Source organism: Perca flavescens, chromosome 19, assembly GCF_004354835.1.
Source record: "Perca flavescens isolate YP-PL-M2 chromosome 19, PFLA_1.0, whole genome shotgun sequence".
Lineage (NCBI taxonomy): Eukaryota > Metazoa > Chordata > Actinopteri > Perciformes > Percidae > Perca > Perca flavescens.
Genome location: NC_041349.1, coordinates 11,276,905 through 11,303,373, shown reverse-complemented (window position 1 = coordinate 11,303,373; position 26,469 = coordinate 11,276,905). Strand labels below are relative to the sequence as shown.

At 41.9% G+C, this 26,469-nt stretch overlaps 1 protein-coding gene across 1 annotated transcript in view; it reads right to left on the bottom strand.

Annotated features, from left to right (window-relative positions):
• The window catches only part of col4a6 (collagen, type IV, alpha 6), a 161,391-nt gene that overhangs the window by 13,714 nt on the left and 121,208 nt on the right, over positions 1 to 26,469 (bottom strand). The window contains exons 14-32 of the mRNA XM_028564646.1: positions 23,980 to 24,033; positions 23,697 to 23,759; positions 23,471 to 23,515; positions 23,183 to 23,236; positions 22,177 to 22,246; positions 21,217 to 21,327; positions 20,739 to 20,888; positions 16,857 to 16,940; positions 15,737 to 15,894; positions 15,417 to 15,596; positions 14,782 to 14,965; positions 9,545 to 9,589; positions 7,175 to 7,246; positions 5,678 to 5,785; positions 4,869 to 5,087; positions 4,250 to 4,408; positions 3,756 to 3,764; positions 885 to 1,055; positions 244 to 387 (exon numbers count right to left, since the gene is read on the bottom strand). Of these exons, the coding sequence (XP_028420447.1) occupies positions 244 to 387; positions 885 to 1,055; positions 3,756 to 3,764; positions 4,250 to 4,408; positions 4,869 to 5,087; positions 5,678 to 5,785; positions 7,175 to 7,246; positions 9,545 to 9,589; positions 14,782 to 14,965; positions 15,417 to 15,596; positions 15,737 to 15,894; positions 16,857 to 16,940; positions 20,739 to 20,888; positions 21,217 to 21,327; positions 22,177 to 22,246; positions 23,183 to 23,236; positions 23,471 to 23,515; positions 23,697 to 23,759; positions 23,980 to 24,033 (2,080 nt within the window). The remainder of the gene's footprint in view (positions 1 to 243; positions 388 to 884; positions 1,056 to 3,755; positions 3,765 to 4,249; positions 4,409 to 4,868; positions 5,088 to 5,677; positions 5,786 to 7,174; positions 7,247 to 9,544; positions 9,590 to 14,781; positions 14,966 to 15,416; positions 15,597 to 15,736; positions 15,895 to 16,856; positions 16,941 to 20,738; positions 20,889 to 21,216; positions 21,328 to 22,176; positions 22,247 to 23,182; positions 23,237 to 23,470; positions 23,516 to 23,696; positions 23,760 to 23,979; positions 24,034 to 26,469) is intronic.

Genomic DNA, 26,469 nt, shown 5'->3' with positions numbered 1-26,469 from the left:
TGACAGCGCTCTGAAAAGTGAACTGACAGATGCGCTAAATTAGAGACGCTAAAAGTGAGTGGGTCCGATACCATTGGTCTTAAAAAGTGTGTTGGTCTTGTCCCACCCACGTACAATTGTTCCATATATATGTGCATAAATATTGCCATTATCACAATATTATTTTTCTATCATATTAATAAAATGATCGCGGTATTATTGTCAACGATGTGATGTGGCACACCCCTATTCTGGATACTCTACCTTTCAGCCCGGGGAATCCAGGACCACCGGGGCGTCCGTCTCTTCCGGGCCCTCCATCCAGTCCTTTGCCTCCAGGAGACCCTGGGCTTCCAGGACGACCTGGTACTCCAGGGAAACCCACCAGTCCAGGCAAACCTCTCTCACCTGTGGAAAGAGACAAAATGTTTTTGTTGCTTTAAAGGTCCCATGGCATGAAAATTTCACTTTATGAGGTTTTTTAACATTAATATGTGTTAAAGCCTGCCTCTGGTCCCCCAGTTGCTAGAAATGGTGATAGGTGTAAACCGAGCCCTGGGTATCCTGCTCTGCCTTTGAGAAAATGAAAGCTCAGATGGGCCGATCTGGAATCTTGCTTCTTATGAGGTCTTAAGGTTGCCTCCCCTTTCTCTGCTTTGCCCGCCCAGAGAATTTGGCCCACCCATGAGAGAGAGACATCATGGCTTTCAAACGAGCAAAGTGGCAGTTGGCCACTCCTGGTTCAGTTGTTTTTCATTTGTTGCTTGATGTTAATGGGTTATGTTTGTTGAACATGTTGTGATTTGATGCCTGCTGCAGATCACATTTCCTTCGGGGTAATAAAGTGAAAGTTGAAGTTGAAGAAGATGTGAGAAATAAGAGAATCAACGGTAGCTCCGGCTCACCCTTCCTTCCTGGTATTCCTGGGATTCCCTCTCTAGTTCCTGGTCCTGGCGGCCCCGGTGGTCCCCTGGGCCCTGGTGATCCATTGGTGCCGGGCAGTCCTGGGGTTCCTTTCATTCCGGCCGGTCCTGGGAACCCTGGGTCTCCTCTATCTCCCTTCCGACCGGGGTAACCTGGGGTTGGACGGAGGATGACGACGGGACAGATTATCAGACACTGGTCAGAATCTACATTACAAATGGAAATCTAAAAAAAAAAAAAAAACGTTATTAATGTAGAAATATATTAATATGAATCTAAATTTCACAAATTCAGACACAAAACGTATAACGAAGTGTTGGAAAAAAAACTCTCTAAATGCCAACAAATACACTGAGCAACAAATATAAACTTACCTTTCTTTTTATAATACATTGACTTACCTTTCAACACAATAACTAAGTTTATTAATAAATATAGTAATTTAATTATATATTTTCCTGAATACACACACACGTACACACACACACACACACACACACACACACACACACACACACACACACACACACTTTGCCACAAAAAAGTAGACAACAATGCAAGCGCACATTTTCCATTACATTCTTGAATTGCCTTGGTTAGACTGCAATTGCACTTCGATTGGGGATTTTATTGAACAGATACACGGCTTGTTGTGGCTAATTTCAGATACATATGCAGGGGTTTCAAATGTTTATACATTTGCTTGATCAAATCTGTAATTATACTGAAATATTTTCATTCAAATATATTACAAACACAAGTGCAATTCCAGACTGAATTAGCAAGCTTCAACCGCCTAAAGTTTGTCCTACAGGATAGCAGACTACTTCTACTACCACTACTGTTCACATTCTTAAAAAGAGACACACATTTTCAACACATCCGTGCAGCTACATTGAAGCTGTCACATCTGTCTAACAAGGCAGAGATGAGTTGAGAATTGAAAGTCCTTTTTTTAAGAGTGCAGTGACATTGTTAAACAGCTTTTGCGCCAAAACCTTTCACTCAAGCCTACTGCAATTACTGCGATGAGAACACATCTAGTATTGATTACACTTCAAGGTGTACTTGAACTACGTACTAGGGTTAGTACTGGCTGCAAAAATGAAAACCCAACATCAGCAGACACATTTCTTCAGATTTCCTTCTGTTTTTGAATCTCTCACAGCTAAAATGTCCATCTTAAGAAATTGTTCGGACCATTAATTGAGTTGTAAAATTGTGGTTTTGTTTAATCAATGGGTGTGATACATTCATTTCCATCAAGCATCATTTAAGCACTTAAATATATATTTTTATAAACTGGTTTTGACCGAACATGCATTGCAATTGGAGGAGAGACAATCCACGAGTACTTAAAACCACAACTTATCCAGATGCTTTTGGGAATAACAGCTTATCCTACCAACAGTCGAGTTTTAAACAGACTACACAACAGGGTTTACGTAGGCAACACAAACTTTCCAGGACAACATAAATTAGATTATTTCCAGGATATATCATTTCGGGCATTATTAGTGGGGTCATTTACGAGATACAAACGTGGGTCCATTAGCCCCTGCGCTAATAAGCTATTCAGCTGATAACGCTGCTACGCTAACTCTCCCAATGTTCGACCCAGGTGAAAAAAGCTTCTGGGGGGGTGTTTGGCTCAAGGTCATGGTGCAAAGGACCCTAGGGTGAAATTACTCCGAACCATCACTTTAAAGCTTTAGTGCGTAGTTTCTGTCACCCCCATGAGGAAATCTAAGTAATGACAACAACACTGTTGGCGCGTCCACATGATACAAGCCTTCCATAACCGCGCACAGCCCCTCCCGCCTCACAGTTGCTAGTAGCCAAGGAGGACACAGAGGATTCAAAATACATGATGGACTCTTCAGAAGAGGTCATTATCTTCACTCCAGCCACAATCTTCTGAACATAGTCATACTGAGAAATCCAGAGAGAGTTGTATGGAGCTGATAGTCTTAATTAGCTTTGTAGCAACTCGTTTGTCAATGACTTGAATTTAACAGCGTTCATTAAAGCTTTAACATGTATACTATCCTTCAACATATGTTTGTGTAAATAAACAGTAGCCGGTATAATTTTCAACGTAACATCCTGAGAGCCTCATTGAAGACGCGTAACCATGGTAACCCCTGCCGGCATTGCCAGATAATAACTAACCGTCGTTTAAATATGTAGAAATGTAAATTAGAGCGTTATTGACGTTACAGAGCTCCTCCGTTTTTGAGTCTCTTTGTCTGTTATGAGCGTAATGTCGCTACTACCGCATTGCATTGTGGGATATTTATGCCAGTGTAGTGTCCATTAATTGCACACTGAAATATTTTACCGGAAATAGTATGCAATTGCCGTACTATTGGTTGCATACTAAGGTTTTGGACATCCTAAAAAAGTACTGTTTCAGCTACTAAATAGCATGTGAGTGTGGAATTTCAGATGCAGCCAATATTACCTCAACATCTGCTGAGGAAGATTGTGTGATATGATCAAATAAGTGAGTTCAAAATAGTCTCTGTTCGCGAATGCGTGAGGGTGTCACTCTGAAGTGCATGGTCCCTAAAGGAACGTAACTCTGCTGGCTTCTAGATAATAATTTGATCATTCACTTGGTTCGAGAAAAAACGATTATTATTATTAAATTATTTTGTTTCCTTCATTTGTTTTGAGAAGATGGACATTTTTAGCCGTACAGATGGGAAATGGAGAGCGGGGCAGACACTTTGAGGAACATTGCAGTTAAAGCGTTTGGTTTAATGCATGAATAGCAGAAGGATGGAGGGATGGAGGCAAAGGATGGATGGATGGATGGATAGATGGATGGATGGGAGAGAATGTCTCACCTTGGCAGCCTATAGCGAATGACCCAACATCAAGAAAAGGATGGATGGATGAGAAGATGGAGATAATGGTGGTGGTGGTGGTGTGTAGGAAAGAGGGAGTAAAAAAGGAGGAAGAAACACAGGACAAAGAGAAGAACACAATAGGAGAAGAAAAAAAGACTTTTGGGTGATGCAGAGTTTGAATAAACAACAGGAACAAAACGGGCAACCGTGGTGTCTGATTTTGAAAACGAAGGATTGTGAAAGAAATACAGTGAAAACTGGGGAGGAATGAACCAACGCTGGTAAAGGTGGATGGATTAGGAGTGAAAGACAACAGCACGAGATCAAGATCAAACCAAATAAAAAATGTTTTTTTGTCTTTTACTTTAAAATCAAGCAGAAACGACTCAATTCAGACGTGCACCGTCTAAAAATGTCAACATTTCCTACAAAATGAAACAGAAGTCGGGTGAAAACGTTAAACGCGGAAAGGGTTGAATTGTTTCCCTCACCTGGTGATCCGCTCAGTCCGCTGTTGCCAGGAGGTCCACGCCGACCGGGAATGCCAAAAGCCGCATCGCCTGGAAGTCCGGGAAGGCCGGTAAGACCAGGAACACCGTCAACTCCGCGCTCCCCCTTCAGCCCAGGAACACCGAAACGTCCGTCAGCACCTGACAGAGGAAGGAAGAAAATGGCAGATGTTACTGCTGCTATTTCTACTCTGTCCTGCTGCTACCAGAACCACCACAACAAGCATCAACACGGCTCCTAATAAAGCCACGTACACTCATTTATTAGGCACACCTAGTCTCGTTTAGCCAGACCTTCCTCCACAACGCTGCGGAGAAGGGTCTGGCTAGTCCCCACAGCTTTCCGGGATGGGAAAATAAGTGTTCTGGTTTATTGACATTTCTTTAAACCAATCACAATCGTCTTAGGGCGTCTATATCCACAAACTTCAACTTCGCTGATTGCTCCGATGCCGCCGGAAATTCGGCCTATGTCCCTCTTTTTGGCCGGATGCGGGTCACCTTCCTCTTTTCTTTGTGTTGGCGTTCTAACCTCCGGCCCACATCCGCAGCGCTGTGGAAGAGGGTCTGGCAATGCGAGACTGCTCTCTCTCAGACTCACCAGGTAATCCAGGTTGTCCTGGCGTCCCGGGCTGGCCCTTGTCTCCAGGGATACCTGGTGCCCCGTCCCGTCCTGGGCCACCGGGTGTGGTTCCCAATACCTCTCCAGGCTGGCCCTTGGCTCCAGGACGCCCAGGGGTGCCATCCTTTCCCTTGGGTCCGTCAAAACTCTGTCCAGGAGCACCTGGAAATCCAGGATCACCTCTGGGTCCCGGGAAACCTGCATGGAGGCGGAGAGGAGGGAACAGTAGAGGTTCATTTTTTATTAGTTTAAGTTAAACTTATAAGCAATAAAAAAGACAAAAACAAACGAGATACTGAGCAACATATAAGCAACAAATGAGCACGAAAAATAATATTTTTCATGTTCAAAAGGGGTAGGAAGAAGTTAGCTTGAACAAGTCAACTTTTAGACAAATAGAAAATAATATTTATCTTCATCTGGACAGATAAAACAAAAACAACAGTCCACAAACAAGAAATCACTGGTCCAGCCCTAAGCCATTCTATATTAAGTTTCTGAAGAGTTTTTTTAAAGTTTGGATATATTGTTACAAATATTTTTAGCTCATTTAGGTGATTAAGGAAGGCTGGCTTGGAATGAAGTCAGAATCACTTAAACAGTACAGAGAAGATTTACATTTTCAGTTTGAAAACAATTCTGCAAAAAGCCAAGTCGGTATGAAAACATAAAATCACCTGCTTTCAGTTCACAGCTTCAATCTACAGACACATGACTCTTCATCATAGTGTCGGCCCGGATTCTACTCTGGAGAACAAATAGAGCAGCGACCGACCATGCAGGTTTACCTTGTGGTCCAGGTTGGCCTCCAAAACCGGAGTCTCCTCTCTCTCCTTTGGCACCGTCAAACCCGGGACGTCCAGGGACTCCTGGGTTACCGGGTTGACCTTTAGGACCTTTAGGTGCAGACAGGTATCGCCTCAATTATGTGTACAATTTATTTTGTTATAAAGGCATGTTTTTTTGATGAATATTTGTTTTTATATAAAGTAAATTAATGTAGCATTTGCCCAATTGTAATTGACCCTACTAGTGAATATAGTTTAATAAAAGCTTTAATATTTGTTTCTGTAAAAGTCCTCTGGTGCTCAGAAAGTGTTTTTATGTTTGGGTGTCACGACTCTCCAAATCCAACGATTTAATTTGACTCTCGACTATAACGTCACGGTTAAATTTGATTTTCAATTTTAAAAAAATTCTTTCAACAGTGAAGACACAAAGAGCCACTAGATGGCAGAAGGGTACTTTACAACAACAGTTGGAGTTTCTCAGAGTTTCTCAGAGTTTAACGAGGTGCACATGAAGGCACCATAAAGTCCTGTCGGAGCCCACATGCTTTACCTTTGTTGTTTGTTTCTCTCACAGGGAAGGCAAAATGTTCTGTTGTTTCTCCATTATCTCCGACTCTGGCAATGGTGTCTGGAAAAGAGCTGCTGCTGGCTACCGCTAAGCTAACATTACCCTGTGTCTTTAGATGCATACTACCAGCCACTAAGCTTACCTTGTTTTCTTTAGCTGCATGCTACCTGCCGGTAAGCTACGCTGTGTATATTGTTTTCTTACGATGTGTACAAGTAGGCAAAGAGAGAAAAATGCTCGGGGAATTGCCAATCCTGCTGTTGATTTCAAGAGTCGATTATATTATTTGATTTTCGACTTAAAATCTAAATCTTGACACCCCTAGTTATATGATTATATGTTTGCTTGTGCACAAGGAGTGATAGCCTGACAGACATCTATAGAAAATAAAATGTTATCATTAGAAAGTAATACATCAAAGCTCTGCTATTTGTTATTGTACAGTTACAATATGTTTCCAGTGACATACACCTAAATGAATCCATTCTTAAAGGTGCTGTAGGTAGGATTGTGAAGATCCAGGACTTAGCCAAAAAATGTGAACATTGACAACTTCTCAGTCCCTCCCCCCTTTCCGCTAAAGCCCAAAACTATCTCCTAAGCCCCTCCCCCCACAAGGGAGAATGAATGCATGTTCATGAGCAGTGATTGACACGCAGTTAGACACCCCCTTGGCCCTGATTGGTGCATCTGAACAAGGAGCGGTGGATTTTTGCAAATCGCAGTACAGGCTGTAGGTGGTGCCAGAGGAGCTGGATTTTGTTTTTAATTACCTGCTTCATGTAGTTCTACTCAAACATAGGGTCAGTTTCAGCAAATCTTGTCGTTTATTTAAACTTTTCAACATATTACATCCTTCTCTATGCCAACACACAACCCCTTACAATACAGAACATAAAAAAACAAAAGCGACTGTTGAATCCTACCTGGTCGTCCAGGTATACCGGGGACACCGGGGTTTCCTTCCTCCCCAGGTATGGTGCAAGGTAGAGCTTCGCCTGGTAGCAGTCACACAAAGGTTAGCAATCACACAGTAGAAACATTGGCTATTTATTCCTTCTATATAAAAGATAGCTACACTCTTCTCTTACTAAATCCTACCAGACGCAGCCCAAATAACATTTACAAACATTTTCGTGGTTCCATTTATCTGACCTAAAAGATGAGGTCCAGTTAGCACAAACCTTACCCATCACAGAGATGGGTTTAAGAAACACCTACAGTAAGCCAGCGCTCCATTATTCTAAGCTAGCAAAACGCGTAGCACACGTTTAGTAATAATGATAATTAACATACACCATATTTCTTTAGCTCAAATCATCATGTTTTAAACAGCCAGTAAATTCTTGTGAATGTCTTTCGCAACGTTGATTGTCTGTCGCCTCCATTCATGCCAAATATATATAAGACTTTCATTTAGGTTAATCTGAGTTGAATCATGGGAATTATTGTTATTATTGTTATGTGTTGCAGGTTGAATGTCGTTAGTAGCAAAAACCATCACAATAGGGTCAGTACAAAAAATTAGAAAAGTTATCAATTTAATTTTGTGTTGTGGATCAGGACTATTCACCCCCCCTCCCCCCTCACTGGTTAAAAGCACTTAGCAGAGGCAGGGCTGGAAAACATGCGCCAGGTGTCAGCTGCTTGGATTGGAGGAAGAGGAGAGTAACTGCAGCATACAACGCCTGTTAAAAGAAATTGTCATATCTCTGCGGATTAAACCTGAAACTCGACTTGTCAATCATCGACCGACTCTGCCAGAGTGGAATCCCTGAGACGCAGGGAGCGAGAGGCTTCCATCGGCTCCGTCATAAACAAATGATTGACAATTGTTTTCTGAATGCAAAAGACTACGTTTCCCACAAATTACTTGGGTTACAGGTCAGCGGAGCCATTAGAGCCAGTTGTGGAAGAAGTATTCATATCCTAGTAAATGTACTTAATTACGTTGCACCACTGATTAGAGCCTACAAAAACAGAACTGCAATCTTTCTTTCTCCGTCATCAGAGACTTTTTGTTGAGTAACGGTCACACCACGCGTTCACACTGCAAACAACTGGTCACTGGAAACGCTTTTACAGGGATTTTTATTATGCCAGGCGCTTTAATGTTTAACAAACCAAATCATGGCCAGAGCAGCATCTTTAAAGGCCATTCCTAATTAGATTTCTTTCTTGTTTCTCTACTTGTGCGACTTTATTTCTGTTCGGAGTTTGATATTGCTGTAGCAGCATATGATTGAGAGCTTGATTCAAAGCATGAATTCTCTAAACCAGACGTTCTCAGCCTAGGACCCCTTACAAGACAGAGAAAGAACGGGGGACCCCCTGTCAGAGTTATGGATTTCTTATATTTGAAAGTAATCTATGAACTATTATAGATTTAAAATATTATTTGCCGAACTTTGAAGCCTTCTATAAAAAAAGAAAGAAAACCTTTCACAGACCCCACTTTAAGAGTCACTGCATTAACGGAATTACATTTTAAAGTGTACAGGATTTAGAAGCTTTGAAGTGAAAAAGGAGCTCATAACAGCCAAAATTTCTTAAGGTATTTTAGATCAAAGGCCCTACAAAACATCAGCTTTTGCGTATAATTGACCGAGTATTATCTTCCAAAGAAACAGCCATGTTACATGTCATGTTTTTTTCTTGCTCTTCTCATTGGCTCTGTGAGAAGAGCCAGTCAAGTTTTTAAGTCTTAAATGTCTTTATTTATATTGATTATATATAAAAATTTTGACCTGTACGACAGCGTATCAGGTCCATTGTAGGAAAAAAGTTATTATTATTATGAAGCTGGGTAGGAGGATAATATTCCGGAAAAAAAACCTTGGATATTCTCTGAGATTAAAGTTGTATATTTACAGAAAAAAACTCCCAAATGTACGGGACAAAACCTAGGATATTCTCTTTACATGTGGGGTAATCCCCATTACCCCACATGTAAATGATACAGATTTGATTATATTGCAGGTGGCAGTCATTTAGCCAGAATATGTGATTTGTAAACCAAGTTGCTTGCATTGTGAACACATGATACAACGGTATGCGGCCATACCTGAATAACTAAATGAAGTTGGTCAAAATCCCCTGCTGAGTTGCAGCATTTATTTCCATCTAATAATGTCTCAAAGGTCATCCCCTGTTGGGCCAATGAACTCTGGCCAACATGTGAACACCAGGGATATCTTATGACTCCGCCAGTGGCCGGGCTGCCTGAACCCAAAACGCTACAAATCCTGTCCCAGGCTCGTTACTCTGGCTGGTGGATGAAGAAGTTAGTTACCCACCCGTTCCCTCTCCGGCGTCATTAACCCCTTCACAGCTGTTTTCACCTGGACAGATACACATGCACAAGGAAGGTCAGCGAGATGAAGGGATGGATGGATGGAGAGAGAGAGACAGAGAGAGAGAGAGAGTTAAAGAGAGAGAGGGGGAGAAGTAGAGAGAGAGAGAGAAAGAGAGAGGGAGAGTAGAGACAGATGGGGGGGAGTAGAGAGAGAGGGAGGGAGTAGAGAGAGAGGGGAGAGAGAGTAGAGAGAGGGGAGAGTAGCGAGAGAGAGGGGGGAGAGTAGAGAGGGGGGGGGGAGAGAGAGAGGGGGAGAGAGAGGGGGGAGAGTAGAGAGAGAGAGAGGCGGAGAGAGAGAGAGCAAGAGAGCAAGAGAGAGTAGAGAGAGAGGGGAGAGTAGAGAGAGGAAGAGGGGGTGAGAGTAGAGAGAGAGGGGGGAGCGAACAGAGAGAGGGGGGAGAGTAGAGAGAGGGAGAGGGGGAGAGGGGGAGAGTAGAGTGGAGAGAGAGGGGAAGAGAGAGCAAGAGAGAGGGGGGGAGAGAGTAGAGAGAGAGAGGGAAGAGTAGATATAGAGAGAGGGGAGAGAGAGAGCAAGAGAGCGAGAGAGAGAGAGAGCGAGAGAGAGAGAGGGGGGAGAATAGAGAGAGAGAGAAAAGAAAGAGAGAGAGGGAGGGCCAGAGAGAGAGAGAAAAAGAGGGAGAAGATGGCAGCATACAAAGCCAGTCAGGGTCATTCGCATGCGCCAATAAAGCAATTAAATCATTTTTTTTTCATCAAACAGACATCAGCAAATGAGCAATCACTTCCATTCAATTAATTCAAGGCTCATTCCGTTAAGGCGAAAGCATACTGAAATGCTTGCTTCAATGTAAAAGTGCTTAAAAATAGATTATTCCACTCAAAGAGAAGAGAGAGAGAGACTGGCTAAGAGACAGATGTAACAAAACAGTCAAATTGCAGCTAAAAAGTATTAAATTGTTGTTGTGTCTCTTCATTTTCTCTCAGCTCATGTGAGTGACAATAACCTTCATATTAAGAGCAAAATTAATCAGTCGTTTGGCATTAGCGTCATAGTATGAGAGCACACATTCATACTGAAGATGAGTGGCCCAGCTGCTGCTGAGCACTTTGTGTCATTTAGTCTCAGAGAAAGAGAAAGGAGTAATGGTAGACTAAAGGAGGGTTAGGGTTAGTAGGGTTGGTATTTAGGCCTAGTTCACACGTACAGGGTACTTTTTTGAAAACTAAAAAAAAAAAAAAAAAATCCTGTTCACAAAATAAAATCTCCTTCCAAACGAAAACGCAAAAACACATTAAAAATGCTGGAAAGAGCCAAACCACAGGCGGCGATGTGACCCTAAAGCCACGCTGGCCAATCAGAAGCTTGAAAAAAAGCTATTAGCGGAAGGCTACCATGGCTGTAATGATGCATCGATCCCTCCGTAGCGCGTTCAGACGCCTCTGTTCCTCACTATAGTGGAAAAGTAACTGTATGTACGTGTTAAGTTAAGTGTTGATGCCCGACGAGGTGTCCATTGTCAGGTATTAAAGGTGCTCTAAGCGATGTGACGCGTTTTTTAGGCTACAACATTTTTCATCACATACAGCAAACATCTCCTCACTATCTGCTAGGTGCCTGTCCCCTGAACACACTGTAAAAAGACGCGGTCTCTGAATACAGCCCAGGCTCTACAAACAAAAACAAACTGGCCAACCTGCACCACCAAATATAACAAACAGTGTTCCAGCCAATAACCGACAAGAAGGAGCTGGAGCGTTAGCACGTAGGCTACTTCCACAATGCATATTCATGACTCAACCAACTCCTTCTTGCCGGTTATTGGCTGGAATACTGTTTATGTTTGGTGGTGCAGGTTGGCACAGTTTGTTTTTGTTGTCGTTTGTGGAGCCTGGGCTGTCTACAGAGACCGCGTTTTTTTACAGTGTGTTCAGGGGACAGGCAGCTAGCGGATAGTGAGGAGATGTTGGCTGTAGGCCTATGTGACAAAAAATGTTGTAGCCTAAAAAAACGCATCACATCACTTAGAGCACCTTTAATGGATGACAGCGAGGCGTGAATAGGGTTGGGTACCGAAACCCGGTTTCACCATGGAACCTGTTCCTACGCAACCGGTAGGAATCGGACCGGATTAGAACGCAAATTTTGGTTCCTCATTTCGGTTCCACTTAAATGTGTCGACTGAAATATTTCGCTCTAAAACGGACGTAAAAATCTCACACTTTCTCTGTAGTCTACCGTTAGCTAGCTACCGTAAATGTAGGCTACTTTTAAAATGCCATATTTTCCCCTCTGGGCTCACCAAAATGGACGTAAAAGCATTTTAACCATTCATTGCACGTGATCGCTAGTAAACATATTACACTTGCTCTGCTAGTCTGTCTATTGTGTGATAGGTGACTTAGGTTTACTTATTATATATTTAAGTACTTTAAAACATTAATATATTGTTACATTCAAATACATTTTATATATATTATATATACTATATAGGAGCCTTTCTTTGATGTCACTTTTCAGTTTTTCAAGAATCGGTTTAGGAATCTTATTCGTTTTAAAAGTACCGGTTCGGCATCGGAATTGTAAAAATCCAAAAGCTACTCAACCCTAGGCGTGAACTGTCCGATGCGCATGGCATAACATGTAAAAAGTCCTGTTGGCAAAAGTTAAAACCTGCACTATTTTTAAAAACGTCCGCCATTGCAGTAAATGTTGCCTCATTTGTGACGCCTCACAGAGGAGATAGCGGTGCACACTCTGACGTTACGGGCGATGGGGCAGTGGATACGACACCTGCCTTGGGTGTAGGAGACCCCAGTTCAATTCCTGCTGTGATACAGCAACCAATGTGTCCCTGAGCAAGACACTTCACCCCTAGTTGTTCCAGAAGCATGCAACTTCTGACATATATAGCAATTGTAAGTCGCTTTGGATAAAAGTGTCAGCTAAATTATGTGTAATGTAAAAACCCTGTTTTCCCTGTCTCCACCACAACAATGAAAACAGAGTTTCTGAAAATCTTCACCTTGGAAGGAGGTCTCCCAAAAGATCAGTTTTTAATGAGCTAAAACACAGTTTGTGTGGTCTACAGGCAGAGAAAAAGCTACGTTTAAAAAAATGACCCGTGTATGTGTGGACTAAGCTTCAGTTCAGCCAATTTAGAAATCATATTCTAGGTCTGGTTAGATCTTATCATTCCATCTTTGAGATTGTCTTTTGTTACAGTTTATGAAGATATTTAAAAACCAAAATGCTGGTCTTTTTTAGTCGGAAAAAGAATGAATTTACTTAGTTTGAAGGCAGAAAAAAAAGCTAATATCGATTACTGCACTGACTTTGTGCACAGCGGCAGGATGAATGCAATTTAGAACTTTAAAACAACACCAGTATTATCCTTTAAAAGAAGGACCAAATCCAAATCCTTATTTGAATAATCAACTCATTTGTGAATCCTAATTTGACCCGATGACAACCTTCTCAATTCCTCTGAGACTAAAGAAGCACAATAGCTGTGGCGCAAATTAGCATTGTAATTACAACCTCACCAATGAAGCAGTTTATGGATTTGAAGATTATTGGCTGCAGAAGAAGTGTATAAGCGCATTAATGGAGGACCATTAACCGTGAAGTGAAACTGCAGCAGCCCGAGGCATGGAGGGGCAGGGGGGCTGCTTTGGGAGAGGAAAGTCTAACATGTCATCCCTTCGGGGTCCCAGGGAGTTTGGCTGCTTCAGCGAGGACGGAGGACCAGGAACAGTTTGTCCCCTAGAGCAGAGATCTTCAACAGGGGGTCCGGGGCCCCTAGGGGGTGCGGGGGGTACTTAGACTTACTGCAGGGGGGGGCCGCCAAATTATTTCCAAGAAAATTTAAATATCCTAATACAAATCCAACATATTATTTGCAGTATTATTAGCAAATATAAATCCGCTTTTGGGCACCCGGATAGCTCAGTTGGTAGAGCGGGCGCCCATATATAGAGGGTTGCTCCTCGACGCAGCGGGCCGCGGGTTCGACTCTGAACTGCGGCCCTTTGCTGCATGTCAATTCCCCCTCTTTCTTTTCTTTCTTGATGTTACCTTTACCAAAATCTAATAACTGGAAAAAAAACTTTTATTTACAGAGCAAGTTCTTTGTGGAATAAAATCCCTAGTAACATTTGTTTTATCACAGGAAAAGACTATTTTAAAAAAAGACAGTCAAATCTTGCCTTCATTTAAATTAATTATTATGAGGTTTCTGATTGTGTGTTTTTGTGAATGTAACCAACTTAAATGTTAACCATGTAATATATTGTAATATATAATTTTGTTTTCAAGATATTTCTCTATTTGCTTGGTTGTTATTGTTTTTCATTTAATTTAATTTGTCATTTTTGTTTTTATTACTTAGTTTTGTTGGCAGATATTGTTGCATGTATTTTATTTATTTTCTTTTTTTCTTACATTTTTTTTTTTCTGTATATGTTATGAAATTTTTAATATTGTTTGATTAAATGTAGTGTTGGACCCCAGGAAGACTAGCTGGTCGTCAAGGCGTCAGCTAATGGGGATCCTTAATAAACTAAACTAAACTAAAACTCTCTTCTTCCTAACAATCCACTGTGCCACATGTATGTTTAAAATTAAAACAAGATTGGCCAGGTCATGTTTGTAAATGAGAAGTTGTTCTCAAACAGATTACCTGGATAAAAAATGAAATCCTGCCAAGAATGATTATTTCAATAGCTTAGTATTAGCTATGCACTAAAAGGTATGTATAAAAGCTTTAGGCCGCATACAACTTCATTTTACACAATATCTGTAGTAGGGGGTCCCTGCTCCATCTCTCTTTCAGTTAAGAGGTGCTTGACTTAAAAAACGTTGAAGACCCCTACCCTAGAGAATATCTTCTTCGGTTGACAGTGTTAGGATGAGGCTGCTATGGCAACTACAGTATGGAGGATGGACAGCAATTGGATGGGATGGATTTATGGTCGCAGGGGTTTCAACCTGTGGGGAGAATGAGGCATCACACACGCACACGCATGCACACGTACACGCGTCGCACGCACATGCGTTGCACGCACGCACTCAGACACACACACACACACACACACACACACACACACACACGCACACGCGTTGCACGCACGCACTCAGACACACACACACACACACACACACACACACACACACACACACACACACACACACACAGGCTCCTCCAAGGCATCACTAACCGTTAAGTCCGGGTGAACCTGGTGGCCCTGGCAACCCAGGGATACCGGGGTCTCCAGGCTCTCCACGAAAGCCAGGCAAGCCGGCGTAGCCGATGCCGGGATCGCCGGGGCCACCGGGACGACCCTTTGGCCCCGGGAACCCTGGGAAACCTTTCTCTCCAACTGTGCCGAAGCCAGCGTCACCCTGGAGAGTAGAGGAGAGAGGAGAGAGGAGAGAGGAGAGGAGAGGAGAGGAGAGGAAGAACAGGTTGTTTCAAATCCTTATTTGTAAACCTTCTTTTACAAACTTTCTAGAAACCTGGAGATGAACTTTAGGTTAAAGCTGGGGTAGGCACTTTCTTTTTTTTTTTTTTTTGCCGTCGTTGGGCACACATTCCATTATTATGTTTTAGCATATTGTAATTTATCAGATCAGAGAGAAAACTAGACTTGTGCACCTCTTCTTGGCTCAGTTTTTGGGCTTTAGATAATCTAGAATGTCACGGGAAACTTTGGCCAATCACAGGTCATTTCAACGAGAGAGAGAGAGAGAGAGAGAGAGAGAGAGAGAGAGAGAGAATGTGTTCCTATTGGCTGCCAGACTGCAGCTGGGAGACTGCAGCTGTAATATGTGTACTGTGTGTAGAAGCACTCACTGGGGGTCCAGGGGTTCCGGAGAAGCCCGGCAGTCCGTCTCTGCCAGGCTTTCCCGTTTCCCCGGTAGGTCCTCTGGGTCCAGTAGCTCCGAGCTCTCCTTTCACCCCAAAACGGTCGGAGAAGAAAGGCGCCCCCTTCTCTCCTTTACGCCCGAAGAAACCGGACTCACCAGCGCGACCCTGTTGGAGGACAGACATGAAGGGATTTCTGTCAAACTTGCACGCACACATTTCATTTTGGGACTAAACACTGGACTCTACAACATAATCTGATATTTGGAGGCAAAAGTTGTTGCGAAAAATACTCAAACTCAACGTACACGAGGTCCCTGACCGCCATTAAAGCCCGGTGGACCGCTGTCACCAGCCTCGCCCTTTCGTCCCGGAAAGCCGGGGTTGCCGTTGGGTCCCGGGGGTCCAGGTAACCCAGGCAACCCTGAGGTGCCTCCTCCTATGCAGGCACAGTCGCCAGGATCACCTGGAGGACGGAGGGGAAATGGGACAACAGAGGAGGTGGGGGGTAAGGAGGATGAATCAAAGAGAGGAACAACGGAAAAGAGGGGCTCAAAGCAGAGGAACGAGACGAACGGAGATGATCACGGAGCCTGTTCTCGAGACAAAATATGTTATTACCGCAGAAACGGGATGTCCAAAATCATATTTGTTAAAAAAAAAAGTGCAGGACACGTGGACTCCAGTTGGAAGCATGACTATAACCATTCAATCAAAATCATTTCACACAACTTACCTCTAAAAACAAAAGAAATTACTCTAACTGCAAGGGCGCTTTCACACCTGCGGCTCATTGGTCAGATGTGTCTGAGGCGGGAACAAACAAGTAAATACAGGAAGAAGGTCCTTGCGTTTTGGACTAGTGCATACACTATTACTCGCATCTCTGTGGTCAAACCCGCTCATTTCATTTCAATAATTCCCCTGAGGCTGTTTTTGCGAGCGATGTTGCTACGTCTGCTCTGCTCACCGGGACTTCGCTCTGCTTCCGCCGGCGTCTGTCTCCAACTTCAGCGGCGGCTGGTTTGACTGTGGCGATGCGAGCGGCGGCGAGCTTTACCGCTGTCTGTTTCTGTGAGAGAAACGCCGCAAGCTGCTACAGTCTGCGTGTTCGGCCGCGGTGCAGATTGCAAAGCACGCCTGTGACTACGGGAGACATTCACGGGTCGCATAAAATCGATAAGGGGGCCGTGTCTGGCCCGCTGGCCGGGAGTCTGAGACCTCTGGTACAAAATGTAAAAAAAAGAAATAAGTTAAAATAAGTAAAGAAGTTGTTTCAACAGTTATTGTCCTGTTATCATACTGAATTAAAACAACAATGTTGTTCATCGGGTAATTTCTTGCAGAGATTTTGTCCGAGAGCATTCGGTCAGAGTGTGTGTCTGTGTGTGTGTCTGTGTGTGTGTGTGTGTGTGTGTGTGTGTGTACCTCTGTAGCCATCGTATCCTCTGTTACCCGGCTGTCCTCTGGGACCAGGCAGCCCAGGCACTCCAGGAACACTGTAGGGTACATCTGGGGAAGACACACACACACACACACACACACACACACACACGCACGCGCACACGCACGCAAACACACACACACACACACAAAGTCCAATCAATGAGAGGTTTTAGATGGTAAATTAGCCATAAACAATAGACAAGTTTTATTATTTTTAGATGTCACACTGAACACAAGCAGAATTGCACTGACTGATGTAGGACGTAGAAAAGAAAAATGGATATTTGTAAAGTTCCCGTCTTGAAAGGAACTTATTTTCACACCTAAATATTTCTCTAATGTAACTGAATTGAAACCAGCGCAGTGCAAGTGCAGCTTGGTGTCACAGTGTGAAATCAGGATTAGTCTTTTTGCTCAGCATGTAATATGAAAGAGTTCAGCTGCTGTTGCAAGACGACAGAGCTTTATTTAAAGTGATAAAAGCATGAAGTTGTTTATATTGTATTAAAAATATAAAACAGCGTTGTACTTGGGCTAATTCAGTGATTTTACATTGAGTATAATGGCTAAGAGCTACTTGCCACAAGCAGCATGCATACCGTTTGGCACCCACACAGTCAAAAGGAAACAAACTGCTAGGAATACACATGTATAGTATTGTTTGGTATCCAGTGGGAATGCAAATGCATCATCTGTGAATGGATGTTTGTTCTGGACTTACCGATAACCCCGGGGGCCCTATTTTAACGATCTGAGAGCATGGCGTGAAGCGCCTGGCGCAGGTGCGTTTAGGGCGTGTCCAAATCCACTTTTGGTAGTTTGACGGCGGAAAAATAAGGGTCCATGCGCCGGGCGCATGGTTCTAAAGGCTTGTACTTAGTGTCTTCATTAATTCATAGGTGTGTTTTGGGCGTAACATGCAATAAACCAATCAGAGTGTCAGCTCCCATTCCCTTTAAAAGCCAGGTGTGTTTGGACCTTGGTGCATTGCTGTTATGATGGCGGATTGGCACCATATTTTTATTTGTAATCTTTTGCATGTTTGTGTGCTGCTGTGTGTGTGTGTGTGTGTAAAACAAGCATAGTGTGTGCACGCTGTGCATAAGCCTAGGCACATTTTACTAATGTGCTGTTAAAATAACAATGACATGTTGCGTTACTGACATTAGACCAGGTTTTGTTGGTCAATGGCGCCATCTCTTCCCGCTGCCTCGAGCTAGTAATACGCCAAGAATGCACCTGAACACACCTCCCTGTAAGACTAGCACACCCATGGGTGCACAGATGGGCGCAGGTGCATTTTCCTATTTAAACGACGTGGGCGCTGGACGGGAATCTGACAGGTCTTAAACTAGCAAAGACACTAGCAAAGTCGGGCGTTGCGCTGCGCCGGGAGCCGGATAGGGCCCTGAGTGTTAGTTCATTAGTAGGGCTGCACAATCAGTGGTGGAATGTAACTAAGTATATTTACTCAAGTACTGTACTTAAGTACACATGTTGAGTCATGCCACTTTCTACTTCTACTCCGCTACATTTCAGAGAGAAATATTGTACTTTTTACGCCACTACATTCATCTGTTACAGCTTTAGTTACTACACATTAAGATGTTTTACACACGAAACACATGTAGTTTATAAAATACGATGTGTTATTATGAATTAAATTAAACGGCCTACAAGTCCAGCTGAAATGATTAGACCATTAAACACACAACTGTTTTGGATAGTATTTTTACAGTGTGGTATTAGTACTTTAACTTAAGTAAAGGATCTGAATACTTCTTCCACCGCTGTGCACAATAGATGTTTTTTTATTTTTAATAGCCTACGCGATATCAAATTGCGCAATAAACACACGACAGTCGCGACATGTCGCAAAAGACACTCAGAGATTTTTTGAGTTCGTTGAAAGAAAATATCAGTTGAAAACTGCACTTTAAAATGTAACTGTCATTCGGTTTTTTTGTGCTGCCTTTTAGTTTCCAGTCAATGTTCAATTTGGATATTATTTCCTTTTTTTTTGTTTGTTGTATTTTAGCAAAATACTGACAGAAGAGGAGAAAGGCTGAACTGAGTACACGTTTCACGTTTTAGCGTGATGACGTCATAACATGTCCTGACAGACATTCGAAGCTTCATTTAAAAAAAAAAAAAAAAAAAAAAACTGAAAAGAAGCTTTGAATGTGATTAAAAAAATGACATTCAGTACGGCCCTAGTATTTTCTTTCAGTTTGTGTTTCAACATTATTTTCCTTCATTGTAATGTGTTTGTACCGACAAAATAAAAAAAATAAAAAAAAATCCCCGTTTGGAAAACAACGCTGCTGCCATGCAATAACGTCCATGTAAAATCAGTGAATTATGTACAGAGCAGGCGACACCTTGTGGCCAAAGATGAGAAAAAGAAGCTTGGAGTAGAGAGACCCTCGCGTCCAAGTCTGAAGAACAGCCTGCGCTCTCCTTTTACTGTACTTACCACCGCAGCCTGCACAGAGGGTAGCTTCAAAAGTAAGCATTTTGCCTGTTAGATACTGCCTGCTGAAAGTTGTGTTTGCTGCTTTGAATTTCAGTTTAGCGGGCTGAATATTGTCACGCCGATTGTGGCAATATGGCCGTGCTTAGGATACCTGCCTTTGGGCTGCTCAGGATAGATGATGCAGGGTTCAATGGATCCTTGGAGGACAGTTAAATCAGTCAGCCATGATGTTTTAAAGTCTGTTTCTATCTTGTCTTATACTTTAAGAAATAAACTAGCTTCTGTGGCTGGTTAAAAAAACAGAAAGCATACCAGTACATACATTTTCAGCTCTCTGTATGGTGTCTTGTTGACTTCTGTCTGTATAGTTTAACCTGTAGTAATATCTTGCTGTTTCCTGTTGCTCTGGTCTAAAATCATCTGGCCAAAGGACTACAGTGGAAAATTAGCCAGCTGGCTAACACCGGCACATTTACAGAAATGTTAATTCATGTGTGTTGTCCTTTATAAAATAAAGAATAAGAATAATGAGAATATGGCTGGTAAAAAGAAAATACACAATCCTTTTACTAATGCCGAAAGGCAGCTCAGTGACAGGATGATAAAGATGCTGTATCCTCATCTAGAAGTACAACAGTTTTTTCTTCATAATAATAACAAATTCAATAATTTTAGCTCCAAGGCATTATAGCTCAAAGTGCTTTGTCACAGCAGTCACAAACAACATACATGCACAACATAAACAAGACACAAAGGGAAGTTTAAAATAGTTGTGGTTATGTTCAGTGGTAGAACCCGACCGATAATATTGGCCCGTCGATATTATCGGCCGATATTAGGCATTTTCCAAACTATCGGTATCGCAATTTATAATGGCCAATAAATATAAATATTTAAAAAATAAAATAAAAACGGACAAAACACCCTTAAACCATGTTCTGAGTGGTGGCGTTGGCGCAGGGTGCTCTACAACATCCCTGTTGGCAACACTCGTGTTTAACCCTTAAAGTTTCATATCTTAAGTTTGTATTTTTCTACATTTTATTTATCAGAACATTTTGATGTCCCTCTGTTTATTTTTAAACGGCATTATCATATTATTCTAGTGGGGATGTTAATGTTAAGGAAGTCTGTTTATGTTTTGTTACGCGTTTCTGGATTTAAAAAAAATATATATATATCGGCCGATATATCGTAATATCGGATCTTTAAATCACCAAATATTTGTATCAATATCGGCCCTAAAAATCCTTTATCGGTCGGCTCTATTCAGTGGGTTTTGTCATTTCCGTCGGGAGCCTTCTCGTCTCTCAAATGAGCCACGACAGTTCCTATCACGACCAGCTGTGAAGGAAGAGCTTTTGTCAGTTGATTCTGTGTGAACGTACTAGACGGGCCCCGAGGTCCAGGAGGGCCGGGGGGGCCGGGGAGTCCAGGGGAGCCAGGGATTCCTTCCGACCCATACGCTTGTATGCCTGGGTTTCCTTTCTCTCCCTTTGGGCCGCTGTTGCCGGGGAAACCTGGAGCTCCAGGACGACCTGCACATGAGAACAGCGGAGATGGGTTGATTTATTTAATTTATGTAAACATAAACCCATTGCCAGGGTCCGCAATTAACTTTTTCATCCACCAGCCAAATGGCTATTGAATGTTCAAATTGTAACCAGCCACTCAATAGATTACAAATGTGTTTTTGGGCTGATGAGTGAAGCAAATCTACCAGCCACCTCTATATTTTACCAGCATTTGGCTGATGTGTCTGTAAAGCAATGACGAATAAACTATTCTATTCTATTCTATGTGTGCTAATTTTGGACCCTGCCCCTTGCATATCTGTATTATACTATGAGTGTCTGCGTATATTACCTGTACCAAATCCAACAATCCCTGGCTGGCCTGGTGGTCCTGGGTTTCCTTGAAATCCCTGGTCACCGGGGGCACCGGGGAGGCCGTTGAGACCCGGGTCACCTGTTGGTCCTACAGCCAATCAGAGAAGAGAAAGTCAACACAAGAAACTAGTACAGATATATATATATAGATATATATATATATATATATATATATATATATATATATATATATATATATATATATATATATATATATATATATATATATATATATATATATTTTATTTTTTATTACGAATATGTGCTTTTGGCGTTATTATGGAACCCACTGCAGTTCTAGGCAAGACCCGCCCTATCCTAACCTCAGGAAACTCAAACTCAATTTCACAAAGGCCCACACTGGAAAATGAGAATTGCATCGAGGGCCAGACATGTATAGTTTATAGACATGATTTTATTTTGAAAATGTAAAGTATTTTGTGACTGTATTAATGCATGTTTCATGTAGCCTTCTCACTTACAGTTTGGTCGACAAAAAGCTACAAAAATGTCAAAAAGCACCATGAAAACCAGCCTGAATATGAAAACTCTATACTTCTTGGGGAATTTCTGAGACTCAAAGTTGGCACATCTGCCAAATTCTGCTTTAAGTGTTGCATAATTGCAGTTTGAAAAAAAGTTTACATTTTCTTTTGGTTTGGTGCACAATTAGGATGGACACAATTTTGAACCTAAATTGATATGCTGGCCGGATCAAAATTTGCAAGGTGCCGGATTTGCCCCGCAGGCCTTAAGTTTGACACTTGTGGGTCAAAGCCTAACCTCAACCAATTGGACAGCTTCGTATGGCGGGTCTTGCCTAAAACTGCAGTGGGATCATGGATGTTTTAGAGTGCGATCCATGCTGTTTCCTCCCCTTCTTGTTCCCTTAACGCCCTCTTCCTCCCACAAATGATGAGTTTGTATTTTGTGTTACCTTGAACTAAAGTGCCCAGATTAGAAAGGTAAACCGGAGGTCCAGGTGGTCCTGGGTCGCCCTGGTCTCCCTTTTAGAGACACACAAAATAAAAGGAAATACATATCACATAGGCGGAAACATAGGGAAAGTAGTGAAAGCTATATGAAGCTTGTTGTTGTGACAAGCTTGTGCCAAGCTGAAGGAATCCAAAGTGATTTAACATAGTTGCTGTTTTGAATAAATGGCTAACTTTGATATTTTGAGAGACATAGCTTTGTCAAAAGCTCCCTAATTTACAGGTTATATATATACACTGTATATATATATATATATATATATATATATATATATATATATATATATATACACTATATATGTAACCTGCTAGCTGGATATTACTGCTAGCTTACTGTGTGGTATTCCTACAACTTTAAATAAGTCTTTTAAACCTATTTGAACCACACAAACTGAACAATTAAATTAAATCATTACCAGTTAACAGCATCGTGCTAAATAACAAGAATAAAACCATAAGGGGGAAGTTTCTTCATCGGCTTTTTTATATTAAACCATCCTTGATCAAATTCATTTAACAAACATGTTCGCCATCTGCTGGAGAAACAATGGTATTGCAACGAAAAAAAGCACTTCATACAGTGTTCATTCTAGGCAGGTTTTGAGTACTACGTAGTTGAGTGTGTTCACACTGAAAAAGTGACAAAAATAATAATAAGTTAAATGAAGAAGCTTTTCACGGCTGGAAAATGTTTAAAGTAATCATGGATGGTGCTAAAACAGCTTGAGGAACACATCAGAAAACAAACAAAATAACTATGAGTTGAATTTTGATTGACGTATTTATATTGTTCCATCTCCTGTTGGTATAAAACAGTTGATTGTGTTGATTACTTGTAATCTAAATGCAAAACACAACACTATCAAGGTTAGAACAATAAATACTGTATGCAGCCTATATGCAGTATGGAGTTGCCACACAGCAAAAACACAAACACACTCATTTTACCTTGGGTCCTATGTATCCTTGTTGCCCGGGGAAACCTGGATTACCTATTAATCCCTGTGTCAGAAAAAAAAGAAATCTGGTTTGAATTTACTGTACAGATGAAAGATGGTTTTACACTTAAATATGTATGTAAAAAATGTTTCTAAATAAACCACAAAGTGTGATAATGTAGGAACATAATGGAGGAAGTGAAGGGGATTACACAAAACCGTTGCTTTATGCATTATGTCATTCTGCTGATTATAGGCCTACATAAAATGACTCATGTTTACGGTCACAAAAGCCCACCTGTTGTCCTGGAGCTCCAGGAGGCCCGTTAAAGCCAGGGGGACCCTGTTCGGTGGAATAAAAGACAACATCCACCACAGAGGAAAGGGGAAAGGAAAAGTGATAGATCAATACATTTCACCATGGAAATAGAACATGATAAGGATGCTCCAGTATGCTGAGGTCAGGGGAGGATATTTCTACTTCTAATGCATGGAATTAGTCTAATACGGTAGTTATCTCTTACTCTTGCCCCGGGGTATCCAGGAATGCCTTTCTCTCCAAGTTCACCACGATAGCCGAATAGTCCCTGGAAATAAATTTAAAAAAAAAATTCTTCATAGTTGAGTCTCATGAGCCAGAATTTCTCTTAATTGATCTCTCAGCTGTTTTCGATTCTTTCAAGTAAAGTTACGTTGGGTTTTTTTCTGTACGTTTGGTATATTCTCACTTAACACACACAAGCAATATTTATTGTACAGAAATGCCATTGGAAATGTATGTCTCTGGAAGAAAGAAAAACCACTTACAGGTTGTCCAGGATTGCCAGTGAATCCTCTGAATCCCTTTCGGCCAGGTTCACCCTTTGAGAGAGACAGAGAGAGAACAAAGGTAACCATGAGAGCGCCATCATTTTTGCACGAAATGAACTGTGAGCAATATTGAGAGTCTTACACATTCTTTATGATTGAACATACCTTTCGTAAGTCCGTGCAAACTGTATCAGACGGCTATCTTTGACCAGCAAGTACTCCGCAGACTATATACTGCACAACCACCCCAACCCCCACCCTTCACTTTGAGTTTGAAACTATCCCCTCAGGCTGTATATTTTGAGTACCCCAGGTCACGGTCAATAGGAGTAAAAACTCCTTTGTTCTTCGTGCAATTGTTTTTCAGTGTATACGGTAAATCAACTTTCATCACAGTGGACATTTGATTCAAAGATTGGATTCAAAACTGTCCTCCGTTGGTGCATTCAAGGACTCGTTGACGTTCATAAATTAAAGTGCATTTGAGTGCTGAAAAAGAAACACTGGATTATTTAGGAACATTAAACCATCATGGTATCAAAAGGATAAAAACAAAAGTTGTGGTTTACTGAACAACACTCCTATCTTGGAGCGTCCTTCAATGCAACAATAAAAGACAGCTTTTCAAAAGTCTGCTAACAACTCCATTACGTGATGATTACAAAAAAAGCATGTTTTACTTTAAATATAAATAAAACAGTAAAGCTGCTGAAATGCTTATTGGGATGGATTATCTTTTGAAAGTTTTCATACTGTGTAGAAAACCAATGGCTTGTTTGGAAAGTACAAAAAAAAGTAAGTAGAGTCATGTATCCATTTTGTTCACTTAAAGGACAAATCCGGCACAAAATGAACCAAGGAGTTAATAACACATGGGTACCGAGTCGACCGTTCTCTGGGATTTGTTTTCATGCTAATCGAATGTGACCAGTTTTAGCGCAAACCGCTAATTAGCTTATAACGCTAGTCGTTGGGGCACTGGTAAAGTAAAAAGAAATCGCTATTTTTATACCAATAACAAGGCTCAAAATAGCACCACACTTCCATGGTAGCATAATGAGGGTCCCTACATGCAGGGTGCGAACTACGGGGGAGCTAGGGGGAGCTCAGCTCCCCTTAATAAGACATGGGCTCCCCTGAAAACGTGATTTGTGAAATTTTAGGGGGTCTCTAAAAATATGTGTCATTTTGACGTGCAATTTCAGTTTTGTGTAATGTGATCATCGTGGATTATTATGTGTAAAACTGCAAAAATCTCATTCATGCATGTCGGCGATTTGAACCTAATTCACTTCAATAAAGATAACTATACATGCTATTCTTGTTATGAGCATCAAGGCGTGGCAGCGCTGCGGTGCAAATTCAACTCATGTTTAGTAGGCTACATGTTAACTCAAAGATTCATAGAAAAAATATAAATGTTGGAGGCCATTAATCGGCGCGCAAAGTTCTTGAGTGGAGAGACTGGAAGAGCCGATATTCATGGCTGTTTGTTAAGGATGGAAACTTGGGGTGCGTTGCTAAGGTCTAATTGAACGGAGGAGTTCTGGTATTCTTCGGTAGCCTGAGTAACTTTAACCGTTGTTCATGTGAAATCTCAAAAACAGCCTGATGCTTTGTTTATAGACTATTTGTGGCTGGCTGTTTGCTATTTGACCTATCTACTCCTGTCGATAAAGTATAATAGGGTAAATCCTGTAGTGCATACACTTGTAGCTGTTACAGTATGTATCTTTGTAAGTCATTGTAAGTCGCAAGCGCACTACGACCCCCAGCGTGGAAAAAAGTGGGCTCCCCCGAAGGCAACGGTATAGTTCGAACACTGCTACATGTACACCGAAGCAAGTGTAGAGACAGTTTATTAAAAACAAAGTTTATAAAGACAGTAGCGTTCATGTGTACAGGCGGGCGCCATCTTGGGAAAACAGTCACGATCAGTCGAATGACGAACGCCATGCTTGAGCTATGTTACTGGTTACTGATTGCACGGCATTTGGCGTTTGACTGATCGTGACTGTTCGAAACTGGTCACGTTCGATTAGCATGAAAACTAATCCCAGAGAACGGTCGACTCGGTACACGTGATATTAACCCCTAGGTTCATTTTGCGCCAGATTTGTCCTTTAATTACCAAGAGAAACTTGTAAAGATTAGGAAGGATGCTGAGGGACACATGGCTGCATTCGACCATCCTTTGACACGGTGCAGCTCATCCTGCTCGCCGTCAGAAACCCGAGTACCAGAAGAGTTGCGTTTTCCAACAAACCTGCATTCCTTTGTCTCCTTTGGGAAAACCCACAAACTCCACAATGCCATTGACCAATGGCTGGCCGGGGTCACCGGGCAAGCCCACGTCGCCCTGGATGCCGTAACCAAGGGAAGAGAGAGCTGTTTACACTGATCACTGTGGCGACGAGGGAGATGGCGGGGGCAACGGCAGAGAGATTTGGGGCTTTTAGGGAAGACAGGGAGGAGAGATGGGTGACC